Genomic DNA, 14,941 nt, shown 5'->3' on the forward strand with positions numbered 1-14,941 from the left:
GGAAAATCAGCTAAAATCCTACACCAAAGAAACACTGTGGGACCTCACCATCCAGACCGTGTATGTGTGCATGTGTGTACTACAAGTGTGTGTAGAGAGTCCCAATCAAGTATGTGCATCATATTTCAGTGGTAGCGTGGGTAGACATCACCCGAGATCTGTCTGGGTTTCTGAAGATCATAGATATTTCTCTTGGGTTATTCACTCTGAAAAGGACTTAACATTTTACTGGGATACTTGTGTCTGTTTGGCATTGCTACACAACCTGCTTTCTGTACTTAGTGTATCCTAGGCCATTGAGTGCCCTCCCTGTGGTCTTCCACGCTCCCACGATGATGGGGTCAGAGTGTGGTCATCCTGGGGGTCTGGCTCCAGGCCGAGCTTCTCCCTAAGCTGTGCTTCCCTGTGTCTCTGGCTGTAGCTCAGCCCTGGCTTCTCCCATCTGCTCCTCCTGCAGCTGCAGAAACTCCTTCTTGCCACGTCCTACCCAACCTCGGCCTCCGATAGCCAGAAGGAAGGGACCGCATGGCGCCAGGCAGGCCTCAGGTCCAGAAATCAGCGGCCTTGTGTCAAGGTATGTCTACACATGCCCCCAAACCCACCCAGGACTCCTCTAGGAGGGTCTCTGGGCAGGGGGTGCACCCTTCCACTCTTGTTAGAGGCCGTCAAGTTCAATACATTCATAGTTCACTCTTTGCTCCTCACACAACCCTTGTTGCTGATGTGCTGGACACTACTTGAAACCTAGGCTGGTCCGGGGTTCTAGATAGAGCCCTGGACTTTTTCATGTACAGTTGACCTTGAACTACATGGGTCTGAACTGCACAGGGCCACTTCTACGTGGATTTTTGTCAGTAGTAAATATTACAGTACTGCAGGATCTGAGTTCATTGAATCCATAGATGCAGAGGAACCGTGGGTACTGAGGACCGACTATATCAGTCACGTGAATTTTCCACTGTGTAGAACCCCTGTCTGGTTCAAGAGTGAACTGTAGGGACTTCTCTGGTGGTCCAATGGCTAAGAGTCCACGCTCCCAATGCAGGGGGCCCAGATTCAATCTGGTCAAGGAACTAGATGCCACATGCCTCAACTAAAACCCAGCTCAGCCAAATAAATATATATTAAAAAAAAAAAAAAAAAAAAGCCAACTCAACCTCAGTGTTCCAGGCAGTCTTAGATGTTGAGTTACAGCTGGGACAAGGAGGCTGTGGCCTGCCCTCAGGAAGCTTATTCTAATGAGGTGACAGAACCCAGCATAATATCTTTGTTGGTACCATGGAGACCACAAGGAGGAGTTTGAATTTCTCCTGGGGGTGGGGCGCATCAGAGAGCTGAAAGCACCATCGTGAACACCCAGGAGGGAAGCAAATCCTTTTCCCTCTTTGGGCTCCATCTTCTGAGACCTCCAAGGAGGGGTTTCCAAGGTGACTTCCCAGTGTTCCTGTTACTCAGAGCCTGCACTCAGCCCTTCCTCTTGTTCCTAGACACTGTTGCAGTGTCAGGCAGACTCAGGAGGGCATCTTTCTCAGATCGTAGCTCAGTGTAGGAGCCTGTCCCCTCCTGGTCTCCCTGAAGGTGGGGGAGGGGGGGACCCTCTCCCTGTGCTCCCTCCCTACTTGCCCTGGCTGGCCTCCCCAAAGAGACGGCCATCCCTCACGTCAAAGAGGCGGCAGCTAAGCCCCTCTGTGAGCCAGCCTGCCCTCTGGGAGGTTCAGAAGCATTGCCGGGGGAGGGGGCATGAGAGACAGCAGGACAGCTGGCCTGGGCTCAGCAGAGAGACGGTTGCTCTGGGGGTGGAGCCCCTGTGTAGAAGAGTGAAGGCAGAGAAGTCTGGAGAGGGCAGTTGGCTGGGGCCACGTTGCAGAGCACCCCTGGCCAGGGGCTTCCCCTTTACTACACGGGCACTGGAAAGCTACTGAATTTTTTTTTTTTTCCTTTTAAAGAGGTTTATGAAGGTGCCGTTTACATACCATAAAAGGCACCTGTTTTAAAAGTATGATTCAGTGATTTTTAATAAACTTACAGAGTTGTGCAGCCATGACCATAATCCAGTTTTAGAACATTTCCATCCTCCCAGGAAGATCCCCAGTGTCTCTATTTACAGTCAGTCCCTGTTCCCACGCCCAGCCCCAAGCAGCCACTAATGTACTTCTTGGCGCTCTCACCGAGGGCTCCGCGCAGGGGAGCAGGGTAGTCAGAACAGGGCTTTGGCGGTAAACCTGGAAAGGGCGGGATCCATAGCTGGGGTCCCTGTTAGGAGGCTGGCCGTTCCTTCATCCTCATCCCCTGAGTGCTGCCAAGTGCCGGGTTCTGTGCTGGAAGCCGGGGATGGAGCAATGAAACCCAGCATGATCATCCTGGAGAGACAGGCTGGGCCTGGCCAATGGTGCAGCTGTGGGCAGCGGGGAGAAGCCGTGCGGGTCTCCCTCCTCACTGTGGCCTCTTTCCCTCTCCAGATGGACGGCCCCCAAGACAGGAAGGCCCCCACGCCGCACCCTCAGAGCCGGAGCTGCACGGAGCTACACAAGCACCTCACCTCGGCACCATCCTGCCCCCGGGCTAAAGCTCTGTCCCCGGATAGAGCCCTGCAGCCACCACCATCCTTGAGTCCCCGGCTCCCCACCAAGGAGGATGAGGAGGCGGGCGAGGACTGCCCAAGCCCCCAGCTGGCTCCAGCCTCCCCCGGGGACTCACCAGCGCTGGGCAGGACAGACCCCAGCGCCCAGGTTTCCCAGGAGGACATGCAGGCCATGGTGCAACTCATCCGCTACATGCACACCTACTGCCTCCCACAGAGGAAGCTGCCCACACAGGCACCAGAGCCAGCTCCCCAGCCCAGCAGCAGCCCCGCCAAGCAGGTCCGACCCCGGCCTCGGTCCCAGCACCCTTCCAAAGCCGCCTGGACCGAGTTCTCCATCCTGAGGGAACTTCTGGCTCAAGATGTCCTCTGCGATGTCAGCAAACCCTACCGCCTGGCCACACCTGTCTACGCCTCCCTCACGCCCCGGCCCCGGCCCAAGGACAGCCAGGCCTCCGCCGGCCACCCGGGCCTCGTGGAGGAGGTGAGGGTCTCACCTTCATCCAAGAGTTCAGGGCCCAGACCCAGCCTGCGCCCGCTGAGGCTGCAGGTGAAAGGGCACGTCAGCAGGTCGGCCAGGCTGCAGCCGGAGGAGGAAGAGGAGGAAGAAGAGGAGGAGGAAGAAGAAGAAAAAGAGGAAGAGGACGAGGAGGAATGGGGCCGGAAAAGGCCAGGGCGCGGCCTGCCGTGGACCAAGCTGGGGAGGAAGCCGGAGAGCTCTGTGTGCCCCGTGCGGCGTTCCAGGAGACTGAACCCCGAGCTCGGCCCCTGGCTGACGTTCACCGATGAGCCCATGGTCCCTGCAGAGCCCCAGGGGCCTCTGCCCTTGCGCTTGGCCCCCGAAGCCTATGATGTGGAGGGGGAGCCTGGCAGCCCCACTGATGAGGACAGTGGCCAAGACCAGCCGCTCCTGCGGGGACCCCAGATCCCGGCTCTGGAGAGCCCCTGTGAGAGCGGGTGTGGGGATACAGATGAGGACCCCAGTTGCCCACGGCTCTCTTCCAGAGGTAGTCGGAGTCGGTGGTCCGAGAGAGGGGGCGGGGCTGAGGTGTGGCAGACCCCACTGCACTGGAGCCAGGAGCTCCAGGTTGGGCGAACCCCTCTCCCTCTCTGGCTCTCAACTTTCCTTCCTGTATAATGGGCTTAGCTGGGCAGACCTTCAGGAGTTACCTGAGCATCTCTGAGTTTCTCATCATGCATGGGCCAGGCGTCCTTAATGAACAAGGAGCAAGATGCCGGCGTTCTTGGGGCTTGTGTATCAGTGGGGGAGACAGGCAATCATAAAGTGAGCAAGAAAGGAAAGTATTTACAAATTGTGATAAGTCCTCTAAAGAAGACTTCCTGGGTAACAATGTGATGGACGGTGTGAGTCTCTAAATTCAGCTCCACAATGAGGTTGAATTTTAAATGGTAGCAAGAGTGGGGATAATAATACAGCAGTCATCTATTTTATACTTGCTCTGCCAGGCTTGGTCTATGATTTAATACAGATTATCCCCATTGATCCTCATAGGAAACCTATGTGGTGGGTGCTGTTGTAATTCCTGTTTTAAGACATGGAATAAAGGCACAGAGGTGTCTAATGGTTAGTCAGCTAGTTAGTCCTGCATCTCTTGGGGCTGAGGCCACAGATGCTGGCCTTGGAAGCTGGAATGCTTCACCATACGCGCTATACTGATTGGCCATAAGGGGTCGCCCTAGTACCCATCAACGCTGCCAAAGCAGTAGCCCTGCCAGCTGTAAATGTCTGCTGAGTCTTGGGGAATGAAGGTTTTGAGCTGTTCCTGCTTGTCCCTAAAAATGGCAGAGGCTTTTGGGTCACATGCCTGCTGTGCTTGGTACCAATGCAGTTCAGAGGGAAACATCCTCTCTAGCAACGCCGTGTTGAAGAATCTTATTTTTCTCTTTTGTCTTCTTTTCAGACTCTCCCAGGTGCCTCATGCTGGCCTTGTCGCAAAGGTAGATTTCTGGGAATTGTTGACTTATTATTCCGTGAGACCTTATCTGGTTGGGTGTAGGGTGGCTCATTGGCCCCTGAGCCTGATCCTGTCCCCACACACCCCTGCCCTCATTACCATGTGGGGTTCTCAGGAGCTGGGTTTTCTTGGTAGGCAGTTTGGTTTTAGAAGCTGATCTCTGCAGGCCTAGGAGATGGAGAATTTCATGGGGAAAAGCTGACAGTGCTGTGGCTTTGGGCAAGTGTCTGCTCTCTGGGCCTCAGCTGTTCCGTGGTAAATAAGGAGGTTGACAATGATTATCCTGTCTCCACTGCCCTCAGATTTCTCTTGTGTCTCCTAAAAGCTGTATAGCTTTGAATTCCTCTAACAGCCAGGATGGGGATTCTCCTGCAAATTCTCCCCAGGCCTCACTTTCGTGGGCTGCAATAGCAGGATCTGTCACGCTGTGCCCTTGCCCTCCTGGCGTGCTCGGGGAGGTGGAACCTGCTGCTGACTGGCGTCTTTCCGTCCCGTCCTCCAGCCCCACCGGTGACCCTCCTTTTGGCAAGAAGAGCTTCGAGCAGACCTTGGCGGTAGAGCTCTGTGGCACGGCAGGTAAGCTAGGGGCTCAATGGGGAGGTGCCCTTGGGGAGGAAGCACCTCAGGGAGTAAGGGGGTACCCCAACAAGCCCTCCTTGCCACCACTGCACAGGCTACGCTGGATCTTGAGATTCCCATTGAGAGAGTTATAAGGAGAGTCAGGATCCAGGCTCAGCTGTTTGGCTACCGACAGTTGGCACATGACCTGATGTTAAAAAAAAAAAAAGAGAGAGATATGAGACACGTATCTTCCCCTGAAGCAGCCCGCAGTCCTATGTGGGAACCAGACTCACACCATGACAAGTATTGTTTGATACGGGCTTGTTCCAAAGACCTTGCAAGAGCTCTGGGAACATAGAGGAAGGGACGGTATGGGGAGGGGCAGGATGAGGCCTGAGAAGATGCAAGGGTACCCAGAGCAGCAGGCATTTTAGCTGCGTTTGCAGGGTGATAGAAGTGGAGGAGACAAAAACAAGACAGAAGGGTATTCTTGGGAGCAGAATTGGCATGAGCACAAAGGCACAGAAAAGCGGAGGTACAGGTGCATTGGAGGAGACCGGCCACATGGTGGTGCTGTGGGGCAGAACTGGGGGCCAGGCAAGAGCAAACATCAAAGGCTAAAAGGAATGTCGGGCTGAAGGGGTTCATGCAGTTCCTCAAGGCTCCAGGAGCCCCAGAAAGGAAGAGATCGCTGGCATTTTGGCAAGTTCCCTCTGGTACCCGGGTGAGGGTGAAGGCTAAGGTCACTTTCAGGACCCCCTAAGGTCACTGTGGTGGTCAAATCCAGATGGGAGGTTTTGGCCTGTGGTACCTGCCACCTCTGTACCCTGGGAGACTTCAGAGGTATTTGGGATGACCATTTGGGAGGGCTTGTGGAATGATGGAATGTGGAGCAGGAAGCAGGAAGAGAGATCTCAGATAACGTGGAGGCTTCTGTGAGGCTACAGAAGGGATGGCAAATGGATTTCATCACATGCCAGCTCCGAAAAACTGTTGACGGACTGTATAAGATGGAGCCCCAGGCTCCGTCCAGGCTCAGTCAGCAGCGCAGTGATCGATTAGCGATGCCTGCCTTCCACTGGGTCTGGGGAGTGGTGACACGCATGCTGTTTCTCTGCCCTCCCAAAGGAGGGTTTCAGTGCTCCTTGGAGAAATGATCTGTCTCACATTTTTCCTCTTGCTTGGGTAGGACTCACTCCGCCCACCACGCCTCCGTACAAGCCCACAGAGGAAGACCCCTTCAAGCCAGACATCAAGCACAGCCCAGGCAAAGATAGAGCTCCCACCCCAGAGGGTCCCCAGCTCGGGGCCACCGCCGAGGCTGCCCACAAGCTGCCAAAGAAGCACCCAGAGCGGAGCGAGCTCCTGTCCCACCTGCGGCATACCCCAGCCCAGCCAGCCTCCCAGGCTGGTCAGAAGCGCCCCTTCTCCTGTTCCTTCGGTGACCATGACTACTGCCAGGTGCTGAAGCCAGACGGCGCCCTGCAGAGGAAGGTGCTGAGGTCCTGGGAGCCGTCTGGGGCCCACCTGAAGGACTGGCCCCAGCCAGGGGCCCCACGGGCTGAGGCTCAGGCCGCTGGCAGGGAAGAAGACGGAAGCTGTGATGTTGGTGCCCCCACCAAAGACAGCACGCTGCTGAGAGACCACGAGATCCGTGCCAGCCTCACTAAGCACTTTGGGCTTCTAGAGACAGCCTTGGAGGATGAAGACCTGGCCTCCTGCAAGAGCCCCGAGTATGACACTGTCTTTGAAGACAGCAGCAGCAGCAGTGGCGAGAGCACCTTCCTCCTGGAGGAGGAGGAGGAGGACGACGATGAAGAAGAGGACTCGGGGGTCAGCCCCCCTCGCTCTGACCACTGCCCCTACCAGAGCCCACCCAACAAGGCCAGTCGGCGGCTCTGTCCCCGCAGCCGCTCCAGCTCTGGCTCCTCATCCTGCCGCTCCCGGTCACCAGCCACACGGAGGAACTTCAGGTATGGATGGGTGGGTGGCCTTAGGATGGAAGGTGGGCAGCTGAGCACCTCCAGTTCTGAGGTGTCAGGGGAGAGAGGAGCCCTGAGACCAGGGCCACAGCTTCCTGTGTGGCCTGTGTCCTGGTCAGAGGCCCTGGAGGTGGACTCCTTGGGGAGTTATGGGCAAGTCCTGAAGCCAAGCGAAGCCTGCCGTGTGGTCCAGTGAGGAGTGGTCCAGATCGCCTGGCCTCAGGGGAGGAAGAAAACGCACTTTCTGGCCTTTTGTGACCTTATTCGTCTGTTTCTGCTTTTATATTTGTAAAATGGGTAGGTTTTTGTGTAAACATATACAGTTGACCTTTGAATAAGGTGAGGGTTAGGGACACCAATCCTCCACACAGTCAAAAATTGTGTATAACTTATAGTCGGCTCTCCTCATCCAAGGTAACTCTGTCTGCAGATTCAGCAACTTCTGACAGTGTGGTATTTACTACTGAAAAAAACCCCAGTGTTGGTGGACCCTCAGAGTTCAAACCTGTGTTGTTCAAGGGTCAACACATCCATACAGTGTAATACCTATGTGACATTTACTTGTAAAACAAAGATTAGCATAATTCTAACTTGTGTTCTAAAAAAACACCAAAAACCCGTCTTTAAAACAGTGATAAGGTTTATTCCCATTTCTCGGTGCTGCAGAGTTGTGCAATCTTCCGGCAGTCAGCCACCGGGTGGGAGAGCTTTTTTCCTTCGCACTGAGATGACGTGTCATGAGCGTTTGCTTATACCGTCTTTGCTCACTGAACCGGACGGTAGAAGGAGCTGTTCCAGAATTCTGTGGACCGCAGGGCAGAAAGAATGGAAGTCTGGCATCTTTTGGTGGAGACAGGTTTCTTCTCTTCCCTAATGACAGCAGGATCTGGCTCTTTGGAGGGTAGGCCTTAGGAGCGTGGGTGCAGGTCCCAAACTCTCTGCTCGAGATGCACCTGAGTGACCACCAGATGGCGCTCCTGGGTTCAGAGCAGTGCAGCAAGCCTGATCCTGGGGAGGCTTCCTTACCAAGCTGGTGGCTGGGCCCCGCCTCCTGAGCCTCAGGTTTTGTAGGTCGCGGGTGGGGGTGGAGAATTTCATTTCTAATAAGTTCCAGCGTAATGATGACATTGCTAGAGCGCTATACTCTGAGAAACAGAATTCAGGTAGTAGAAAGATAACTTTAGAAAAATTCCTCTTTATATTTTCTTATCTCTACTGGTGGCTCTTAATTGAAAATCTGATGAAAACAAAGCTTCCTTTCCCCATTAAAATGTATGCAGACAACTAATTGGGCATTGGATTTTAGGGGACTTCTGGACCACCCCCCCGCCCCGGCCCAGACACTAATGTGCTGAAGCCCTGGACTATCTGAAATAAACTATTTAAAATAAACTCATTTTGAGCAATTTCTCTAAAAGCCTGTCTATGTAATAAGCCAGAACAGTTAGTCAGAGCCATCTTCTGTCAGACCTCTCTGAGCCCCCCTTTCAGCTCTGTTCTCCTTTCCCCAGCGGATCACTTTGAGCTAGTCTGCCTGTGTTCATGTTAGCTGGTTTCTTCTGCAGTGTCCGTTCAGAAGCTACTAAGGTTCTTCTGTTGAAGCACATCCCCCAAGGCCAGAGCTGGAGCTTCTTGGCTTCCTTCCCTTCCTGGCCTGTTCAGGCCCTTCACCCATGGGCTTGGCACAAGAGTCAGGGGCCTCTCTCAATCACCACAGTTTCTCCTTTTCCTCTTTCTCACTTTTGGGCTAAGTTCAGGCTGGCTTTCACTGGAGAAAGTTAATTGGTTAACTTGGTTCCTGCTCAGCTGCCTGGCAGAGCTTGATGGCTGGTCAGTTGGATAAACTAGTCATCAGCCTTCTCCAGACCAGCATTTCTCTACTTTTGCTTCTGCTACCAAACATCAATCAACAGGAAGGCTTTGAGCTGGTTTAACAAGCCCTATAGCACCTTCAAGTCACTCTCAGCTCTTCATGGGGGAAGACTTCCAATGCTGCTGCAAGTGGATAATGATACTCTTATTATGTAGCACTTTAAAGTTTGAAAGTCACATCCCTTTCTATTACCCTCTTTGAGCTTCACAGAGGCACTTGAGGGAATCTCAAGTGCTTTTCAACCCCATTTTATAGATGAGGAAACTGAGGCTCAAAGAGGTTCAATAGAAAAATATAGCCAGCAAGTACCAAGCCATTCCAGGGCTAAGCATGTACAGGTATGTTCTGATTTGATCCTCCCAAATGGCTGAGGAGGCAAATACAATTGATTCTCCTTAGTTTACAGATGAAGAACTGGCTTAAGTAGCCGGTCCCGGGTCACCAGCAGAGAGGTAGTAGAATCAGCATTGGAATACTAGCTGACTCTGGAGCCCCTGCTCTCATTCTCTGCTGTGTTCCCAAGGATGCACACGGTGTGTGGCAGAGTTGGCACTCAACCCCCTCTTACATGCTGAGCTCCTTCCCCTCCATCAGCCTGGCCACTGGGAAGAGAGGGCATTGTGCAGACAGGTGCCTGGGAGGACGCAGGCGTGCGGCATCCAGGGGTTTCTCCAGCTGAGTAGCCCACTGGCTGCCTGGGGTGTGGGGGCTGTGATGGCCAAGGTTGCTGCCTGGCCAGACAGCAAAAGTGGAGGGGGAGCCATGGGTCTAGAATCAGCAGACCTCCCCCTGGCTCTGGCTTCCCCACTTCTTAGCTTTGGGGAAAATTTCATCTTGAACCTGAGCCTTAAGATTTTCATCTGAAAAATGGGGAAGCATGAGACCTCAGAGGATATTTTTTTATCAGGTCAAATACCATAATGAAGCGAAAGGGTCTTTCCACCCCCAGCAGCATAGAAAGGTTCACAGGGATTATGGTTAGCAGTGTGGAAGGCGTGTGTCAATCACATGTTCAGACCCACATGTGGCCCTGGGCGCTCACCGCTGAGACAGAGAGCTGGGCTCCCTCTCCCAGTCCTACCTTCACTGATGAACGAGTCCTAACAAAGCTGAAGAAACATCGCTCGCCTCCTGGAGCAAGTCCTCCTCCCGCCCCACTGTGGTCCCTGCTAAGAGTGAGTGAGTCTGCTTTGCTTGTTCACTGACAGATGTGAGAGCAGAGGGTCGTGTTCAGACGGAACGCCAAGCGTCCGGCATGCCAGGAAGCGGCGGGAAAAGGCCATTGTAAGTGACTTGGGGCCCCAGAGCCCGGAGTGAACGGGGACAAGCAGGGGCGTCAGGAAGTGTGGGGGCTTCAGAGACCCGAAGTGCTTTGAAGTCATCTGGCCTACAGGAGATAGTTGTATTTCTCTCATTTACTAAAGCATAAGGGTCATCAAAAGGCATCAAAGGTGGCACGTGCAAAATGCAGCCAAGGGACTGGTCTGGGAGTGGGGTGGGGTGGTGTGCCATTGGTGAGGATTTAGGGCTCAGTATCAGAGGCTCGACAGGGCCCAGGGGGTGAGCACTGATGAGGGAGCAGAGCCAGCCCTGCTTCCACTTCTGTGTGACCTTGAGCAACTTCCTTGAGCCTCAGTTTACTCATCTGTATATAGGGTCCCCTGGTGTGATCTGGGCTACAGGACCAAGAGAGCCTGTCTCTTCCTCCCTGCCCGACTCTCTAGTCCTCTCCCAGAGTTAGTCCAGAGGCCCAGGCTGTGCCTGGTGGACCTGTTGCAGAGCACCATGCGGGGAAAAGTCATTAGGAAGCTGGAGTCACTGCCCTTATATCATTAGAAAGGAGGGAAGGGAAAGTAAGACAGAAGCACAGACAGACTCTCACTGGATTTCCATACACCCACACCCCGCCCCCACGCACCCCCCCTACCCCCAACACCCGACAACGTGGTACTTCAGGGCAGGGCATGCTCGAGGTGTGCATACCCCGGAGGTGTGCTCACAGCTATCTGCAAGCAGGTACTTAAAACCACATGGAGCAACTTCCTGGGATCCTTGTGTGACTGCTCAGTAGTTGTGGCATGCCTGGCCCTGTTCTAGGTGCTGGATGGCAGCAGTGAATGAGACAAACAAGGTCTCCACTCCTATGGTTGGGCCAGAAGGGAGAGAGAGACGACAGACTCATAAGCAAAGCAGTAAACACTGTAATTACAGATTGGGAGGTGCACTGTGAAATTAATCACGCCACGACTAAGATGTCTGAAACAAATCATGTTTTGACTTGTGGGGAGGGTTTATTTACATGGTCGTCTGGGAGGGGCATCTTCAGAGAGCTAGGCCCCAAGGGATGGAAGAAGCCATCCAAGCAAAGGTTCAGGAGGACGGGGGGCAGAGGCTGGAAAGAGCCTTGTGAGTTCAAGGTCCTGGAGGAGGCGGGTGGTGGGAGGAGAGAGGGGGTGGGCAGGGGGTGGTTACATTCTTACACGGAGCTGAACTGGGCCACCTTGGGGGACAAATCTAATGCCTGTGACTACAGCAGTGCTCTCTGTGGACCACCACCCTCTGAGGTGCATGGCTGGAGAATCGCTGGCCTTACCCTGTTCCGGAGAAACCCTGTCTAGACCAGACCCTGGTGGTCTTGCCCACCAGGAGCACAGCTGGAGTTTCTCCAGCAAATCAAAGGCACTCTTCCGATGGTCATGCCTTTAACTGGATCCAGTCACTAGATGATGGTGGGGGGTTGGGGGAGGTCCCAACCAGGCTTCCATGATGCACCCCCTCTGCTGGGCAGGTCTAGGGGCCTGGCTCCTAAAGGTGACCGGTGTCTACATCAGTTCAGTTCAGTTCAGGTCAGCCGCTCAGTTGTGTCCGACTCTTTGCAACCCCATGAATCGCAGCACGCCAGGCCTCCCTGTCCATCACCAACTCCCAGAGTTCACCCAGACCCACGTCCATCGAGTCAGTGATGCCATCCAGCCATCTCATCCTCTGTCGTCCCCTTCTCCTCCTGCCCCCAATCCCTCCCAGCATCAGAGTCTTTTCCAATGAGTCAACTCTTCGCATGAGGTGGCCAAAGTACTGGAGTTTCAGCTTTAGCATCATTCCTTCCAAAGAAATCCCAGGGCTGATCTCCTTCAGAATGGACTGGTTGGATCTCCTTGCAGTCCAAGGGACCCTCAAGAGTCTTCTCCAACACCACAGTTCAAAAGCATCAATTCTTCGGTGCTTACCCTGGCAAAACCAAAGCTAACGGTGGCTCCACATCCTTATGCCCCGGTCCCACTGTTGTCTTCCCCACCACTCTGACCTGTAGCGACCTGGCCGCAAGTGCTCGCCCTCTAGCATCCTCAGCACCTCCCCCAGTGCCAGAAGAAGTCAGGCTCCAAACAAATACAGAAGCTACCCAGTGTGCAGGTACATTAGTAGCAGTGACTCCCTCTCCTGTCTCCGCCCAGTCTCTGTTCATTCCCTTCAAGTACGCAGTCGCTTCCTTTCGGGCCACCTCCCATCCGATGCTTAACAGCCCCCTCCTCCCATAAGGCAGGTCCTCTGGGATAGCGACTGTCACTGTCCTGTCTCTGACTCCAGCCCCAGCTGGTGTCACTTGCTCAGCCGGGTAACATGGACTGGGGATGAGGACTCTGTGGGAGCCCACCATCTGGGGGGCTCTAGGAAACCACCCGAATGACAGGTCCCTCTGTGTCCCCCTCGGGCAGGGCGAAGGCCGCGTGGTGTACGTTCGAAACCTGTCCAGTGACATGAGCTCGCGAGAGCTGAAGAGGCGCTTCGAAGTGTTTGGCGAGATTGTGGAGTGCCAGGTGCTCACGAGAAGCAAGAGGTGAGTCAGGCTCTCACAGAGGAGGGGAGTTAGGGGTGTGCAGAGGTCCCCATTCAGGGCTCACCACATGAAGGTGCCCAAGAAGACTTCCAGGACAAACCTACCCTTAGGTACAGGAGAAGGGGGGACCAGTAACAATTGTGCAGCCCAGGAATCGCCGCAAACATGTACTGATATTCTGCTAAAGTGCGAGGCAACGTTCATGCATTGTCTCACGTCGGTTTTCCAACTTGCGTATGACACATGCAGCCTTACTGTTTCTATTGCTTTCCTTTCTGGATGGCACAGATAAGTCAACTGAGCAGCTAGTTAGTGGTAGAGCCAAATCTGCAGCCCATGTGTCAGCTTCTGGTTTTCCATCCTAGAGCTGGTATGGGGCTGGCAAAAGCCCATGGTGGCTGAAGGCACACTTGTATTGCACTCTTGGCTGCAAACCCCATGTTATTCCATCCCTCCGTTCCTCTGCAGCTGCAGCCCTGTGTCCCACTCACCCAGGGAAGCAGTGCTTCATCTCTCGGGAGATCTGTAAGAATAGGTTGCATATAAATGCACAACTTAGGTGTCAAAACTTCGTCAGATTTGAAATAATTCTGAAGTATCTCCTGTTATTACTTGCAAACTGAGTTATTAAGGTTTTAAAATTCTAATTTAATAATGACTTTTAAAAACTTCAGTGAGAATAGTTTCTACATAAGAATCATTACACATCTCACATCCCTTATGGTGGCTATGGAAAAGTAACAAATGAGGATGTGGAGAGACTGGAATCCTTGTGCACTATGGGTTGGAATGTAGTGGGTTGGCCAAAAAGTTCATTTGGGTTTTTCCAACCGATGTTATGGAAACCCAAACGAGCCAATAAAAGGTGCAACCACTATGGAAAATAGTATGGGGGTTCCTCATAAAATGAACCATAAAATTACCATTTGACCCAGCCATTCCTCTTCTGGGTATATAATCAGAAGAATTGAAAGCAGGATCTTGAAGAGGTATTTGCACATACATGTTCATAACACTGGTATTCACAATATCCAAGAGCTGACAACAACTGAAGAAGAATGGATCAGCAAGAAGTGTATGCGTGCCGTGGGATATTAGTCTTGAAAGGAAGGGAATCAGTCCTGTCACATGCTACAGCATACATGGGCCTTGAGGACATTATGCTGGGTGAAACCAGCCAGTCACCAAAGGACGCATACTGTGTGATTCCACTCACATGAGGATCTAAAGGAGTTAAACTCATAGACAGGGAAAGCAGAATGGTGGTGGCCAGGGGCTGGGAGAAGAGGATATAAGGCATTGTTGTTTAATGGGTTCAAAGTTTCAGTTTTGCGAGATGAAAAATTTCTAGAGATCCATCTTACAACAGTGTAAGTTAACACAGTGTGGCCCTAGTGGTAAAGAATCCACCTGCCAGTGCAGGAGACGTAAGGGACATGGGTTCAAACCCTGGGTTGGGAAGATCTGCTGGAGTAGGGAATGACAGCCCAGTCCAGTGTTCTTGCCTGGAAGATCCCATGAGCAGAGGAGCCTGGTGGGCTACAGTCCATAGCGTCAACACGACTGAAGCAACTTAGCATGCATGTATATACTTAACACAACTGAACCCCCCATACACTGAAAAATAATAAAGGTAGTAAATTTTATGATATGTATTTTTGTCATAATTTGTTGTAAAAAGTCATGACACAAATTAAACTGTTTACGTTCTGTGCAGTCTTCAGGATATCCCATGAAGGTAGCATGTAAAAACAAAGCAAGCAAATTAATCTCTAAGTAGACAGTGCAATTTGTTAAGATTTAAAAAGTACTCAGGAGTCTCTGGAGAAGGCGATGGCACCCCACTCCAGTACTCTTGCCTGGAAAATCCCATGGACGGAGGAGCCTGGTGGGCTGCAGTCCCTGGGGTCGCTAAGAGTCGGACACGACTGAGCGACTTCACTTTCACTTTTCACTTTCATGCATTGGAGAACGAAATGGCAACCCACTCCAGCGTTCTTGCCTGGAGAATCCCAGGGACGGGGGAGCCTGGTGGGCTGCCGTCTATGGGGTCACACAGAGTCGGACATGACTGATGCGACTTAGCAGCAGCTGCAGGAGTCTCAGATATTTAAAGTCAGAGGGTTCCAGCCT

The 14,941-nt window shown here is 52.9% G+C and overlaps 1 protein-coding gene across 2 annotated transcripts in view; it reads left to right on the top strand.

The window, feature by feature from the left end:
* The window catches only part of PPARGC1B (PPARG coactivator 1 beta), a 120,748-nt gene that overhangs the window by 95,700 nt on the left and 10,107 nt on the right, over positions 1-14,941 (top strand). For both annotated transcript variants that reach the window (XM_070793843.1, XM_070793844.1), the window contains 7 exons: positions 458-574; positions 2,460-3,588; positions 4,504-4,540; positions 5,060-5,133; positions 6,308-7,091; positions 10,182-10,257; positions 12,687-12,808. In XM_070793843.1, coding sequence (XP_070649944.1) covers positions 458-574; positions 2,460-3,588; positions 4,504-4,540; positions 5,060-5,133; positions 6,308-7,091; positions 10,182-10,257; positions 12,687-12,808 — 2,339 coding nt within the window. The remainder of the gene's footprint in view (positions 1-457; positions 575-2,459; positions 3,589-4,503; positions 4,541-5,059; positions 5,134-6,307; positions 7,092-10,181; positions 10,258-12,686; positions 12,809-14,941) is intronic.

Source organism: Bos indicus, chromosome 7 (genome assembly GCF_029378745.1).
Source record: "Bos indicus isolate NIAB-ARS_2022 breed Sahiwal x Tharparkar chromosome 7, NIAB-ARS_B.indTharparkar_mat_pri_1.0, whole genome shotgun sequence".
In the NCBI taxonomy this organism is placed as follows: Eukaryota; Metazoa; Chordata; class Mammalia; order Artiodactyla; family Bovidae; genus Bos; species Bos indicus.